The 14,497-nt window shown below is 58.6% G+C and overlaps 1 protein-coding gene across 3 annotated transcripts in view; it reads right to left on the bottom strand.

Moving 5' to 3' along the window:
* KCNH2 (potassium voltage-gated channel subfamily H member 2) overlaps nt 1-10,011 on the bottom strand; it is a 33,401-nt gene extending 23,390 nt beyond the window's left edge. For 2 of the 3 annotated variants that reach the window (XM_050785773.1, XM_050785772.1), the window contains exons 1-2: nt 9,528-10,011; nt 6,409-6,639 (exon numbers count right to left, since the gene is read on the bottom strand). In XM_050785773.1, the coding sequence (XP_050641730.1) occupies nt 6,409-6,639; nt 9,528-9,603 (307 nt within the window). In that variant the 5' untranslated portion in view covers nt 9,604-10,011. Of the gene's footprint in view, nt 1-6,408; nt 6,640-6,721; nt 6,910-9,527 lie in introns of those variants that run through there. The other variant, XM_050785774.1, reaches the window with a different exon arrangement.
* Between the last annotated feature and the right edge of the window lie 4,486 nt (nt 10,012-14,497).

Genomic DNA, 14,497 nt, shown 5'->3' with positions numbered 1-14,497 from the left:
CTATAGCTTCATTTATGGTGGCTGGGAGTTGGAGACATTGTGGGGTCCCTCCCCGGGAGAGTGGGCAGGTGAAGCGCGGCAGCCACATGCCACAGAATACGCAGCTACAGACAAGATGTCGAATAGCAACCCAGCTGGACTTAAAGCATATTCCCAAGTAAGAAAAGCGAACACCAAAATACAACATATAGCACAATATCATTTACATAAATTAAATCTATATGCATATATCCAGACAAAATACACATTTGCAAGGACATATGCAAGCAACACTTTCACAGTAAGTACATTTGAACGGTTGCCTATGGGGAGGGTAATGAGACTGGAGAGTGAGATAAAAGGGAAAAGGAAAGAATACAATGAAAGAGAAAGGAAAAAGCAGTAACACAAATTCTGTGGTTTCAATTATTTGAGGGAGAGGCAGGACCCGGGGCCAGCAGCAGCCTGCTGGGAGGGAGGGGTGAGGCAGGCAGGGTGCAGGGTGGGGCGGGGTGCACCGTAGGAGCAGGGGTGCTGAGGCCCTGGATCAGGCTCATTTCCCACAATTGCAACAGCACGGGCTAGCAGCTGCAGCCACTTAGGTGACACCCTGCTTCATGGGGAGGAGAGTGAGCTCTGGCACTGCACGCTGCTTTGTGGGTGTCTGTCATCTCATTCCAGGAACACCCTCACACCCCAAAGTGCTTCAGGGACAGGTGCTATGATTCCACTTAGCAAACGAGGAATGGAGGCTTGCAGACCCCACCTAAAATCCAAGTTTCCTGAGGCCCTGAGCCCATCATGCCCCAGAGAGGGCTCTCTGGAGGCAAGAGAGCTGGTACAGTGGCATTCCACGCTGGGCAGGGAGGAGACAGCGAGGCTCGGGTTCCCACTCAGGCACCCGCCAGCTGGGTAAACTTGGGCAAGTGCCTCAGCCTTTCTAAGCAAGAACTTCCCTCCCGTAAAGTGATGGAGAGGAATCCTGCCTTTCACAGGGCCATGAGGACCACCTGAGGTAAAGCACGGCTCCCCAGTTTGCAAACTATAAAGTGCAGTCACAACAATAAAAAGTGCCTTGTGCTGCCGGTCAGGTGGCATCACCCCCACCTCAGCCGTGCTCTCTGTGGCAGCTCTAAGACTCTGTTCCCCTACCCCATCCTCCTCAGTCCACCTCTGAGGGTGAAGAAGCTGGGAGCCCCCAGACGCTCCTGTGCCCCACAATGTCCTCCACACGAAGCAAGGCTAGAGGACTCCCAGACACAGCAAGTCTGTAACCAAGCTGGAAACTGCTGCCAAGTCACCTGACTCCCAGGAAAGGCTCCTGCGACACAGCACACTGCCCACCCCATTCATTCATTCATTCAGCAAACATGTGCCGAGCTCCCGCTGTGCACTGAGCACACAGATACAACAGAACAAAGCAGATGGGCTGTTCTCCACCCGCGTAGAGTTCAAGGCCTGGTGGGGGGAGACAGACAGGGAAACTTCTCCAGCACTGCAGGAGGCGGAGGACCAAGGGGAAGACGCTGCCTGGCTCCTAAAGGTGTTTCTCATCCTGGACAAGCACCCAAAAAGGAGAGGGGTTTATCTGAGGCCAACCACAGGCCACAGCATAGAGATCTCCATGGGCAGGACTAAGGGGATGGAGGGGACTTTAGGGGAGCCCCCCACATTCATCACCTGTTCCAGCACCCCTCCCTCCTCTACTGACCCTGACTCCCATTGCCCTCCTGCCCACGTCCGGAGGGAAGTTCTGTTAAACTCCCTCACACTAAAGGGCTAAATACTTTTTGTCTCTATACTGGGAGGGGGCAATGAGAGACAACGTGTTTTTAAAGAAAAAGGAGCATTCTAAACGCAGAAGTTCTCTAAGGGAGGAGTTTCAGGAACCCTTCAGGGAAATACCGACACGTGATGGGCTTTCTTGGAACCTCCAAAATCACCCCACCCAGGAAGGCACCTCTGGGCAGAAAAGAAGCCCAGTCTCCCCGCATCTCACACCCCCAAGCTGGCCCTTCTGCTGCCCCACGGCCCCCCTTCCCAGAGCCCAAGGCCACCATCAAACTCTGCTCCCATCCCAGACAGCTCTTCGCAAATATTTACATAGCTCCTCTCCGGGGGCTGCAGAAGACGCAACATGGCGAAGCCGCCCTCCCACCGCTCTCCAGACCCCAGGGTGGGTGGAGAAGTAGATAGCACCCTTCAACTGTGTCATGCTTGCCTCACCGCTGGAGCAGGCCTGGGATGGGAAGACTGCAGCCCCAGCAGACCAGGACAGACAGCCACAGCTCAGGAAGGACCCCTGTGGAGCCCCTCCAACAGGCCTCTGATCCAGCTGGAGAAGGGAAATGTGGAGGGAAGGTGCTATAGGGCAAGAGGCAACTTGCTTGGAGGCAGGGACCCCACGGACCCCCAGGCCCCTGTGCCCGCATCTGGCAGCCCTGCAGATTCTCCCACTTGGCCCTGTCTCCAGGCTGCACCAGGCCTTGGCCAAAAGGATAGGAACATCCCTGTCCCCAGGATGAAGGGCACTCCCCTGATAGCTTCAGTCCCACAGGAAAAATGCTCCTGTGTCTAAGCCCTGTCCTCTGGGATCGCTCTGGTCTACCTCCTATCTCAAGAAGACAAAACCCACTTACGCACCAATCCCTGTCCCACCTGCCTTCCCAGCCTCAAGGATTCCCTTCGAGGAAAAGCTTCTTTCATCCCCAGCTCAGACCTAGGCGGCTGAAAAGAAGCAAAGAGTGGGTGTCTGAGCTGGGGAGGGGTCAGCCATGAGGGAGAAGGTGAGGCGTGGTGGTGACAGAGCAGGGCATCTGATTTAAAGGAATGGGCACAGGAAGGGATAAGGAAGGCGAGGAAGAAGACAGGACAGATGGCCTTGGGGGATGGAGAAGGGCAGGAGGCCCAGAGGAGTGGGGCTGATCACAGGAGGTACTGAGGATTTCAAGGCAGTCTGAGGCTTGAGGCCTGCCGGAGCACCTGGGAGGCTGGGGTCCAAGGCCAGGGACAGAAGCCCACTGGGTGTGGAGCCACCTCTGAGGCCCTGGGCACAGTGCACTGGGGAGCAGGCCTGGACAGCAGGTCCTCACCCCCTCCCAACAGCCACAGCATCAGCTGTTGCAGTGGGGGCCCTCTGACCCTGTTACCATGGCAACCGGCCTGCAGCTGGAGTGGAGAAGCCAATAGACTCTTCTCCAGAGACACCCCCATCCCCACCCACGCACAAGCTCCCGGGGACACAGGGACATGGAGCCAGGCCAGGCCAGTCAGAGGTATGAGCAGTCAGACGGAGCCTTCCAGATAGAGGCTCCAAGGGGTGGGGGACAATGGGAGAGAGGGGGAGAGGCAAGGAGCAAGGCTCCGGATGCTGAGGCGAGGGAAGAAGACAGGGGGAGGCACCAGAGAGGAGATAAAGACCAAGGGACAGAGAGTCAACCAGGCAGGCAGGAGACAAAGGCAGGGAGATGTGCGGAGCAGGAGAGGAGCCGAGAAGGTGGGCACAGTCAGGCTGGCTGAGCACAGTGGCAGGGAAGCAGGGAGCAGAGGCAGGAACAAAGAGCAGAGAGGATGCAGGGGACAGAGAGAAGGGACTCTGTGAGGACTGGCAGAGGAGGAGCCACAGCCCCCATGGCGATGTGGGAGCACAGGTGTGGACACAGCCAGCACCTGCTGCCTGGGGTGCCTCCCCAGGGCCTTGTGGGGATGTTACCACCAGCCAGCCTCACACCACTGGGCTCTGGCCCCAATTCCACCTTAATCCCAGGCCTGACTTCCAGGGGCACAGGGCTAGTGAGCCCCAGGCACCTCGTGTCTCTCCCTTCAGCCCACACTCCCCCAGTCTAGCCTCCCCACCTCCCAGCAGTCCCAGCAACTAAATAATGGGGCTGTCTGGCTCCAGGCCCTGACACTGCGCAGAGCAAGGCTAGAGGCACCAACACAGCACAGCTGTCCACGGCGGCGCCTGCCAGCAGAAGGCTCCACCTCCTGCCCAGCTCCCCCCTACCCGGGGCTGGCCCAGGCAGAGACCCTGAGAAAGGCCTGGACAGAAACAAGGGGTGGCACAGGCATTCCTTACCTCCACCTCCCTACTGCACCCATGTGTGAGTACACACACAGGCATGCACACATGCAGCCCAAGCCAGGCCCCGGGACCACAAGAGGGATGGAGTGTTTCAAGGCAGAAGAAGTGGAGGCTGAGGAAATCTGTCTGCATCACCCCAGGCCTAGAATGCCAGGATACATGGGGTCCTAGGTGGCTGAGCTCCAGGCCAGCCTGTTGGCCAACAGGAGACACCTGAGCCCCATGGAAACTAGGTGAGAATGAAGAAGGGGACAGACAGAGATGGCTGGCATAGAGTTTTCTGGGTCACAGCCCCATGTTTTGGAGTTGTAACCTGGAGAGGGGACAAGTTTGAACTTGGGCCGGGGACCTGGGTTCTAATCCCACTCCTTCCACTGATTCACTGGTCATCAGACCTCTGCTTCTCTGTCCTTCCACCTGCAACTCGAATGGGTTGGATTAGGTGATCCCACAATAACTCTTCTGCAGAAGGGGGCCCATGGCCATCCTCTCCAGAAGGGACCAGCCTAGACCAGGAGGGAGGTCCAGCTCCACCTAAGAGCACTCCACACATACCACAGCCAAAGGAAAGAGCCCTCGGCCTCTGCTGCCAAGAGGCCAAATCCCCAGCACAGCTACATCCGTAGTGGAACTGGCACCGTGTTTACAGAGGACGGCCCGTGGCAGGCACTCTCTATGAAAGCCCAGCACCCTTGTGAAGGTCCGAAGTGAGACACGTTATCCCAGAAGTAGAAACGGGCCCAGGGAAGTCAACCAACTTGTCCAATAGTGTATAATTTCCAGCACCGTCTTAGACACAAACCCAGGACTTACGGGTTCGTAGTCTCTTCATTACACCTGTGGTTGGCAAACTTTTAAAATAAAATTTCACATGAGATAATGTACAGCGTACAGATAGACCTGTAACTATCTGGTATCGTTTTCAATATATAACAGAACACAGCGCACAGAGCTCTGGTCAGACAGATGTGGGCTCTGTTCCCAACTGCTATTTTCTTGCTATGTGACTGTGTGAACTTCAGTTTCTTCATCCCCCAAGATGAAGACAATAGTAGTGTCTACCTCCCTGCGTTGTGTAGAGTGCATGAGATAAGAGAAGTAAAGCATTTGACCCAGTGTCTAGCCCCTAGAAACCACCCACTGCCTTCAGGGTTTGAGTCTAGCCTCATAGCCCCTGCCTCCTGCCAGCTGGAATCCTGATTTGCTGTGAGCAAACCTTCTTCCACAGGAGGCAGGGACCGTGCCCGCTCTAGTGCTGTCCAGTGATGCCACAGACTGTGCACGCCTGCAAAAGCACAGCCCGGAGGATGCAAGGCTTTGCAGGGTCACCCCAGACAACCTTGAGCACACAGGGCTGGTACATAGGGCTGGCTGGCCTGGTCCCAAACAGAAAACAGAGTGTGCTCACTGTCTACAGCAGACAAGCTCCCTGAGGGCAGGAGCCTCGTCTGTCCTGCCCATCTCCAAGAGCCTAGCGCCTGCCAGGCTCACAGGCATTGAGCAAATGCTTATGGGACACACGCTAGGAAGCAGCAAGGTTTGCACGCATTCTAGAGCTGCCTCTGTAGCAGGATTCTGCCCGCGGGACCCCAGTCCTCCTGCTCTGCCCACCCTGACCAGAGCCCACCCCAACACGGCATTCACGGTGTGGGAGCAGCCCCACCCCGGGCTCTGTTTATCCGCTCTCCGGAAGCCCAGAGCAGCTGTGCTGGAAGGCGGTGGCTGAGTAAAGACACCTGGCGCAGGAGAGGGTGGCAGGGCAGGGCGCTCGACAGCTGAGACAAAGGGAACTGAGGTTGCAGGAGAGGCACTCACTTCCCCCAGGTGCTGTTGAAGCGCAGGGCAGGAGGGGGGCAGCAGAGAAAGCCAGAGTCCTGCAGCCCTCCTGTCCCTCCGTGACATCTCCCAGACCTGTCACCTGGCACCAACTGCCCTAAGGCAGCTAGGGGCCTGTGGCCGGAGGTCAGCGCCCAACTGCCAGCCTGACCTTTAACCTCCATCCACGCATGTACCTGCCATCCCAGCTCGGTCTAACTCTAGTCCAACTTGCTCTAGCTGCCCACACCTGCCCAGGGAAAAAAAGGACCAGAGGAGCCAGATCCACAGCCTAGCAACTCCTTTGTCCCCCTGAAAACCATCTCAGCAGAGTGAGGTGCAGGCCCCGGAACCGCGCCTCCCACAGGCACACCGCAGGACCCCAGCCCGCGTCACGCCCCCACAGAACCCTGCCCGGGCTCGCTGCGTTCTCCAGCCGCCCCCACACCCCCACGCACCCTGCCCCTCGCCGTGGTCCCACCCCTCTTGACCCCGCCCCTCGTCATTGCCCCGCCCCGGCCCGCGCCTACCATCTTTCCGGTAGAAGGCGATCTCCACTTTGCGCTCCTCGGCGCCCAGCAGTGCCTGCGCGATCTGCGCGGCAGCGCGGCGCTGCGTGCGCGGCCCGTGCAGGAAGTCGCAGGTGCAGGGTCGTTGCATCACCTCGGCCCGCGAGTAGCCGCACAGCTCGCAGAAGCCGTCGTTGCAGTAGATGACGGCGCAGTTCTCCACCCGAGCGTTGGCGATGATGAACTTACGGCCTGGGGGGCGGGGAGGACAGTGCGCGTGAGCGGGGACCCCAGCATCGGGGACTCCCAGCCCTTCCCCACATTCTCCACTCACACACAGCCGCCCGGGGACTCCCCGCCACAGGAATCATGGCTGGGACTGGGGTCCCCAGCAGGGGGTGAAGGCAGCTGTGCCTGAGCCCCGATACAGGTGCCTGGCCTGGTCCGGCCGCGCGGCGCGCCCCCTCCTCCGCCTGGACCACAGGCGGGCTGCGTGGCTTCCCCCGGGCAGGCCGCCAGCAGCCTGCTGCCTCCTCCGTGCCTGAGGCTGAGGCCAGCCTGGCGGGTGTCAGCAACGCGTGTCAGCAGCCGCAGCGGAGGGATAAACACTGGGCCTAGAGAGGGAGCCTGGGAAAGGCCAGAGATGGCGGCCAGGATTCCCTTTGCGCCGGATTGCACTGGATTCTGCTTTTAATTTCCCTGCTCTCCAGACTGGGGGGCGCTCCCTGGGCCACTCCTTATCCTGAGGCTCCCTAGGAAATCACTCCCCAATTATCTGAGGATCCTACCAGGTCAGTAACCCCTGGAACTTCTGCACCCCACCCCACCCCACCCCCCCACCCCCACCCCGCAAGGACAGTCAGGAGCTGAGGGGTGGGTGTGCCAGAGAGGATGAGGGAAGTTACACGTTGAACACCTAGGACGCTGCATCTCATTTGGTCCTCTGACAACCCCATAAGGTAGGTGTCATTATCCTCCTTTTATAGATGAAGAAACCAAGACTCCAGAGAAGTTCGGCACCATGCCCAAGTCTTGCAGCTTGTAAAGGACAGAGCCAGCTTTTGAACCTTGGTCTGGCAGAGGCAGAAGAATAAGCTGAGGGTCACAGGCAGAAACCCAAGGTCATAGGAAGCAAAGACAGGGACCTGCAGCTCCAAACCCTGGAAATACCTGGAGCCTGGGAGGGGCCTGAGACTTTGGCCCCACTTGTAGGAAAACAGACCCAAGATAGGGGACCTGCCAGGGATGTGAGGCCCTCCTCAGTTTGGCCTCATCCAGGATGAGCACCCCCATGGTTCCATTTCGGCCAGACTTGGCTCGCCGACTCCAGGCCTGCCCCAAGAGCCAGGTTGGCAAGTGAGCAGCAGGCAGGCAGCAGCCTCACTTGTGCCAGGCAAGATGCTCCTGGGATAAGAGCTTTTTCTAAACAGAAGTTTCTGGCCACTTTGGCCTTTAATGCTGGGGCTTTCAGTAGCAGTTGGAATTCTTCCCCTTCCCTCCCCAGCAGGCAAAGCCCTCAGGTTACAGCCCTAGGCAATCCTACGTGCAAGGATGGGCTGCAGCAGGGTACCCTGAGGTAGGCCCAGGCCATCGGGACTTGGCCTCCTCCCACCTTTCTCGGTTCTCCCTTCCCCTGGCCCCCAGGAAGTTGCTTTTTGGAACTGGGTCATCTTTTGGCCAGTTCCCAAGCACCCCCAGACCTCCTAGACAGCCATCAGTTCCAGGAGTCAGGGCTTCCTGTCACCTGAAAAGACCCCCTAACTCAGCCTCCAGCTCTGCCACAGTCCAAGGCAGTCCAGAGGCCCAGCCACACACCTCAGCTTCATAGAAGAAAAATCACCCCTTGTCCTCTGTCCCAGGCCTCGGAAAGAAGAGGAAGTTTCTTCGAAGGCATGCCCCACCCCCACACACACCCTTCACTGAGATCCTGGAATACAGGGATGGGACAGAAAGCCTGCCCCTCCTCCACAGACCTGGAAACTGAGACCCAAAGAGGGAAGAGTCACTCAAGGTCACATGGCAGTCAGTGGCAAAGGTAGGGCTAGAAGCCAGCTCTCCCCCATACCCCTCGCAACCTCCCCATGGGCCCGCCCACAGCCTCCCCCTGGGCTCACCCCCACCTCTCAGGGAGGCCCTCAACCAGTGTCACTGTCTCCACCCCCTCAGGATCATCCTGTTCCTCAGCTTCACACAATACTGACCATTGGAATGACCCCTCCTTCCCCCCACCACGGTTACAAGCACGCGTTGTCCTGTGCTCACAGGGTCATGGGCAAGGAATGTCATCCTCTCCCAACTCCCAGGGCCCTTGGCAGTCACACCCACTGTGGCTCAGGCAGCCTTAGGGACAGGCACATGAATGCTGCTTGGGTGCAAACCCACACCCAGGACATTTGCCTAATCTGGGACCCTTCTAGAAGCCTCCCTATCAGGCAGGCATTAGGGGTGCTGTAGTCCCGGTCCCCATAAGGGAATTAGGTGACAGTGCCCAGGGCAAGAAAACCACAACTTGAGGGTACCACAGGGAGCTGGTTACCCTCAAAGCCCAGCTCTAGCACCAGGACACCCTGTCTCCACAGAGCCCACAAGCTCACAGCCTTGTCAAAGGCACCACCCCACCGCCCATACAGGGTCTAACTCATGGGTGACACATGGGCTCCGGGTCATACACACGGCACACACACAAGAGGAGATTATGGGCTGACCCTGCATCCACGGCTTTCTAGTCGCTCAGGCACAACACAGTCAAGATCTGGCAAGATCAGTGTGCCCGCTGGACTCTCGGGATCCCAGGGTTTGGGTCATACACACTCTTATGCCCTTGCACACAGCCCCATCCACGTCCAGGCACCCAAAGTTGGGGACACCTGCACACTCCATCCCACGTCCCTTCCCTGCACACTCTCTGATCCCAAAAGCCTGAGCTGAGCTTCCCGCCCCAAGCCCTTTGGCCCGGTGCCCACGGCCTCGGTGCACCAAGCCTTGCCCCAGCCGCCCCCCGCCAGAGCCTGGGGCCCACCAGGCTCCATTGACTCGCACTTGGCGATGGACTCGGCCCGGGCACGCCCCCCCATCCACACTCGGAAGAGCTCGGCCCGCCCCCAGAGCCCCCTCCCCGCCCAGCCCCCTCCCCCACTCACTCTGGCCCTCAAACTTGCGGATGATGGTGTCCAGGAAGGTGTTCTGCGGCGCGACGTGGCCCCTCCGCACCGGCATCCTGAGCCCATGGGCGGGCCGGGCGGGCCCCCACCCACCCCGGCCCGACCCGGCCCAGCACTAGGCTTCGGGTGGCCCGGCCGGGCCGTGGTCCCCGCACCCCGCGGCCAAGCCGAGCACGGGCGGGGCCGAGACTGGACTGCGGGCGCCGGGTCCTCGCTCGGCTCCCGGCTCCCAGCTCCGGACCCCGGGCCCGGCCTGGAGCCGCCTGAGCGCCAGCCGCCCGCCGCCGGCACACCTGTCTGCCGGCCCCCGCCGAGCCGCGGGGCCCGCTCCGCCGCGTCCCCGCGCTGCGCTCCGCCAGCCCGAGCCCCGGGCTCCTGGCTCCCGCCTGCCGCCGCGCCGACAGCCGCTCCGGCGCCCGCGGCTCGGGCAGCGCCTGAGGCTCGGCCCGGCCGCGGAAGGGTTAATGCGGCGCGCGCCCCTCCGGCTCCGGCCCCCGCCTCCCGGCCCCCTCCCGCCTGCCGCGCGCCCGCAGCGCCGCCCTCTCCCCCCTCCCACCGCTCGCGCCCGCCCTTCCCATTGGCTGAGCCGCGCCGAGTGCTCCCCCAGCGCCAGCCCCTTGCTCTGCCAAGGAGCCCCCGGGACTCGCGCGCCCCGAAGAGGGGGAAGGGACCCTTAGGCAGGGGGAACCGTGAGGACAGGTGTGATGGCCGGCTTGTAGGCGGCCGGGAGGGGGGAAGGGATTCCACCCCCACCCCAGATTAGCGGCTAAGAAACCTGATTTGAAGGGAAAAGGCCGGTCCTTATGCCCTGGTTCCCCACCACGCCGAGCACCGGCTTGGTACACACAGCATGCGCTCAGTGCCTATTGTGGGTGACCCGGGCAAGGCTTGGGCCCTGCGAAGACGAGTCCGGGGTCAAGGGAGACCCTGGAAATAGGAAAAGCAAAACAATCTGGAGGTCCCAGACCAGCAGAGATCTTAAATAAGGGAGGGTGAAATTTAGAAGAGGCACGCCCCCTGCCCCAACACACACACATACACACACACACGCGCACACACACACACACACACAGCCCTCTGTGGGGCTCTGCAGAGAAGCCGCACAGAGAGGGACATTCTGACAGCAGTTGCGGCCTCCTAGCTGCGGGATCAAAGAGAGGTCCCTGAGCGCGAAGTTCCAACCGGGGGATCCCCGTGTGCGAGCGGCCTGCCCTCCCCCGGCAGCCCGGGGCCAGCCTTGCAGGCCCAATCGGCGGGCTCGGGGCCCTGCGGCGGTGGCCGCGGCCCAGCCCCTCGGAAAACCCTGGCCTAGCCGCAGGCCCCTCCCCGCGGCCAGCTGGCTCGCTCCAGCTGCGGCTCCCTTATTTAGGCAAGGAGGCCTGGGGATGCTCAAGGGCAGGCGGGGTGTCTGCCCGCCCCCTACTCATCGCCTGCAAGGGTCTGAGTGAGGGTCTCCGGGCGCAATGTCCTCGGACTTAGCAGTCAGGCAGGGGCCCGGGAAGGCCAGGGCGGGGAGGCGAGTGTTGACAGCTGAGTGGGCGGGCGGGGAGGGAGGAGTCGCAGCTGAACAGCCGAGGGTCCCCTCCCTGCAGCCGGATCAGAGACCTGTCTAGATGGATGGGGCCATGTGGGGGCTCCTGAGGGCTTGCAGCTGCCTCTGTCCTTGGAGCAGGGGCTGGGTCTTGTCACCAGCGAGAACCATCATGGGTTGTGGGGGGAGGGGAAGAACAAAGGACAGGGAAGGAAGCGGAGTCCCAAAGGAGGAAGGCGCAGAAAGAACTGTCATAGTGAGACCACCCTACCCGGACTCTCACCTTCCACCCAGGAGCAAAAAGATGCAAACACTGGGGCCAAATGGGGCCACTGGCCAGCAGATGACACTCTTTTTTATTTGCTGGTGGGTGGGCAGTGACTCAGGGAGGCAGCCAGTGGGAGAGAAGGAGGTGGCTCCACCAGCTGATTCTAAAAAAGTCCAGAGGCTCTTGCCTGTGCAGTTATTCCTTAGGCCCTCTCCACTGCCAGCAGTTTCCTCATTCACCCCCCAGGGGGCCCAGGGCCTTCCACAGCACAGGCTACCCCTCCTTGGTGACTTGGCATCAGGTGCATCAACACATCTGGGTTCCAGGTAGAACCCAGTCCATGACTGGCCCAGCCCCCGCCCCGCCCCACGGCCACCCCTGGCTGCTGGGTTGCCTGCTATGAATCCCGGATGATTCATGTATGAGTGAAGTGTCCTCTTGTCCAGGCCAGGGGATGGAGAGAAAGTGAGCAAAGGCCAGCAGCTGAGAATGGGCATGGGAGAGCGAGAAGGGAAAGGGGCATCTGTGGCCCTTTCTCCAGACCAAAGGAGAGGGAGAGCCAGTCCCTGAAGGGAAGGAGCCACTCATCTGAGCTGGCCAGCTGTCCTCCACTCCTGCACCCACGTTGCTGGGGCAGGCCTCTGCTCTTATCCCAAAGGGAAGACAAAGGAGTCAGAGGAGCCCTTCATCCTCCCAAACAGAGAGGAGCCCAGGCACAGGGTAGCCCTCCTTCTGTGCACAGAGGCAAGAAGATAGCTGCTCCCTCAAGCTGAGGAGAGCCAGATCTCTCCCTCTCTCCCCCCAACCCACTCCACATACTCAGAAGTCAAAGCCGAATGTAGATTTCTGACTTCCTTGGAGGCCTGAAGGCAGACCCACTTAGCCGCCCCCACACTCAAGAATTGAGCTGAGGAAGAGAAGCTGTGAGAAGGGGCAAGCTCTCCCCAAAGCAACGTTTCTGGGCCTTCAGATGAGCTGATGGAGAAGCCCCCACTGCCATCAACTTCCCACCTCTGCTACCCCCAGATCTGGGACAAAGAGAAAAGTGTCCAACCCTAATACCAAGAGCTGGGCTGTTAAGCCTCTAGAATCTGCCCCACCCCCATCTCAGCTCCAAGAGCCATTTCAGAGACCATTCCTGGGAAGAGCTCTCCCGCACCCTGCCTGTGACTGAGGGAAGAGAAAGGCTACAGTGAGATATCTAGGCTCCTCCCAGCTCCCAAAAAGAAACAATTTAGGGAGAAAAGTCTGCAGAAAGCATCTTGCCCACCCTGCTCTCTGCTCCTGCTCAGTCCAAAGGCGTGGAGCCAGGACATCTTGGAAGGAAAAAGAGAAATGGAAGCCTGCTCTGCCCGAGGTCCCCCAAGGAGCAGGCCAGGCAAGACACCACCAAAGTCAGGCCCAGCAGAGCCTGGGGTTACCCACAGGGGACTGGGAAGCTGTTCCAGTCAGCTGGGCACAGGAGAGACAGCTTACAGAGCAATGGTTCCTGGGAAACCCTGGGGGAGGAAGAACAGCATGAGCAGTCCCTTGATGCTTGAACATGGTGGAGCTTTTTGTTTTTCTGTGCAACTGGTCCCTAGAATAGAGATTTTTTTCAGATATGAACTGGAGTTGGAGGAGAAAAGAATCAAAGAAACAGCATGTTTCCCCTCCAGAAATGGATGATCAGGGCTTATTGATAGAAAGAAGGGAAGTAGGAAGGAAAGAAAGAAGGAAGAAAGGATGGAAGGAAGGAACTCACCTGAAACCCCTAGCTAGAAGCCAGGACTCTCTTCACTCATCGCCTCTGCAGCTCCACATGTAGCAATCCCGCCAACCCCTGGCACATTCCAAGGTCTTCTCTGGACAACCTGATCCCCACGTTTGGTGGGACATTTTCCCTGCCTTTGTGATGTCAAAAGAAGCAAGTAAGGCCCTGGAGACTAGGATTCGGGGGATCTGACTTCTAATTCTGGTTCTGCTACTAGTTGCATTGACAAGTGTTTACTGGGGGCTTTCTAAGTACTGGGCTCTGTGCCAGACACTGCTGGGGGACAAGAGAGATAAGCCAGGATCCCTCCTCCAGGGATTCACAGTCTAGTGAGTTTTGAGGAGACGGTGGGCAGACAGAAACTGCAGTCTGCAGTCAGTGCTGTGGGATTACGAGGAGGTGTCAGTTAATTTCAACCGGAGGAGTCTTGGAGGGCCTTGCCAGGGAAGGAAATTTCAGAGCAGGTCCTTGAAGGTTGGAGATGGGGCAGGGCAGAAGCATTGCAGATAGAAGAGACAACATAAAGATATATAAAGAAAGGAGAATGGAGATTGGGTCTGGGGACAAAATAGTTTGAAGTGGTGGCAGTGGAGCAGCAGGCTGGCACCATTTGCAGAGGGCTGAGGACTATGAATTTTATTCTGTCTGCAAAGGGGACACAGTAGTGGCAGGAAAGAGTAAGGAAACAGTAGTGGCAGCTGAATGCAGAATCCACGAATGTAGATATTATGTCTGTCTTTGTACAGACCCTGGCAAAGAGTAGGTATCCAAAAAAGGTTTATTGATTGAATGACACATGTAAAATAGTTTGGAGAAAATGAGGTGGGTATGAGGTTTTTCCATTACCTATTGCTGTGTAACAGCCATCCCAAGATCCAGTGGCTTAACTGGATATATTTTGCTCATGGATTTGCAATTGGGGTAGTTTCCACCAGGACCACTTTTCTCTGCTTTACTCCAAACTAGAGACTGGAAGGTTCATCTACTTACATTCGGTGGTTGGTGCTGGCTGTTGGCTGGGACCTGAGCTAGGACTGGGGCCAGACAGCTACATGAAGCCCTTCTGTGTGGCCACTTGGCTCCCTCACAGCATGGTGGCTGTGTTCCAAGGGCCAGTGTCCCAAGAGAAGTCCAGTCAGCAGCTGTATTACCTTGAGTAACTTAGCCTTAAAAAATCACATAAAGCAACTTCTGCTGTAATCGTGGCCCATCAGATGCAAGGAGAACCAACATAGACCCCCACCTCTCAGTGGAGGGGTGTTGCTGTCACACTGGAAGAAAAGCATATGTATTGGCACGACCACCTTGGGAAAATATCGTCTGCCACATAGAGCAATACAATAGTCCAAGGGAAAGACGCCCAACACTTGAACCGGGTCAGAGGTGATGGAAAAGGG

This window comes from Macaca thibetana, chromosome 3, assembly GCF_024542745.1.
Source record: "Macaca thibetana thibetana isolate TM-01 chromosome 3, ASM2454274v1, whole genome shotgun sequence".
Classification (NCBI taxonomy): Eukaryota; Metazoa; Chordata; class Mammalia; order Primates; family Cercopithecidae; genus Macaca; species Macaca thibetana.
The sequence above is the reverse complement of the archived record's forward strand: the minus strand, read 5'-3'. Positions and strand labels throughout refer to the sequence as shown.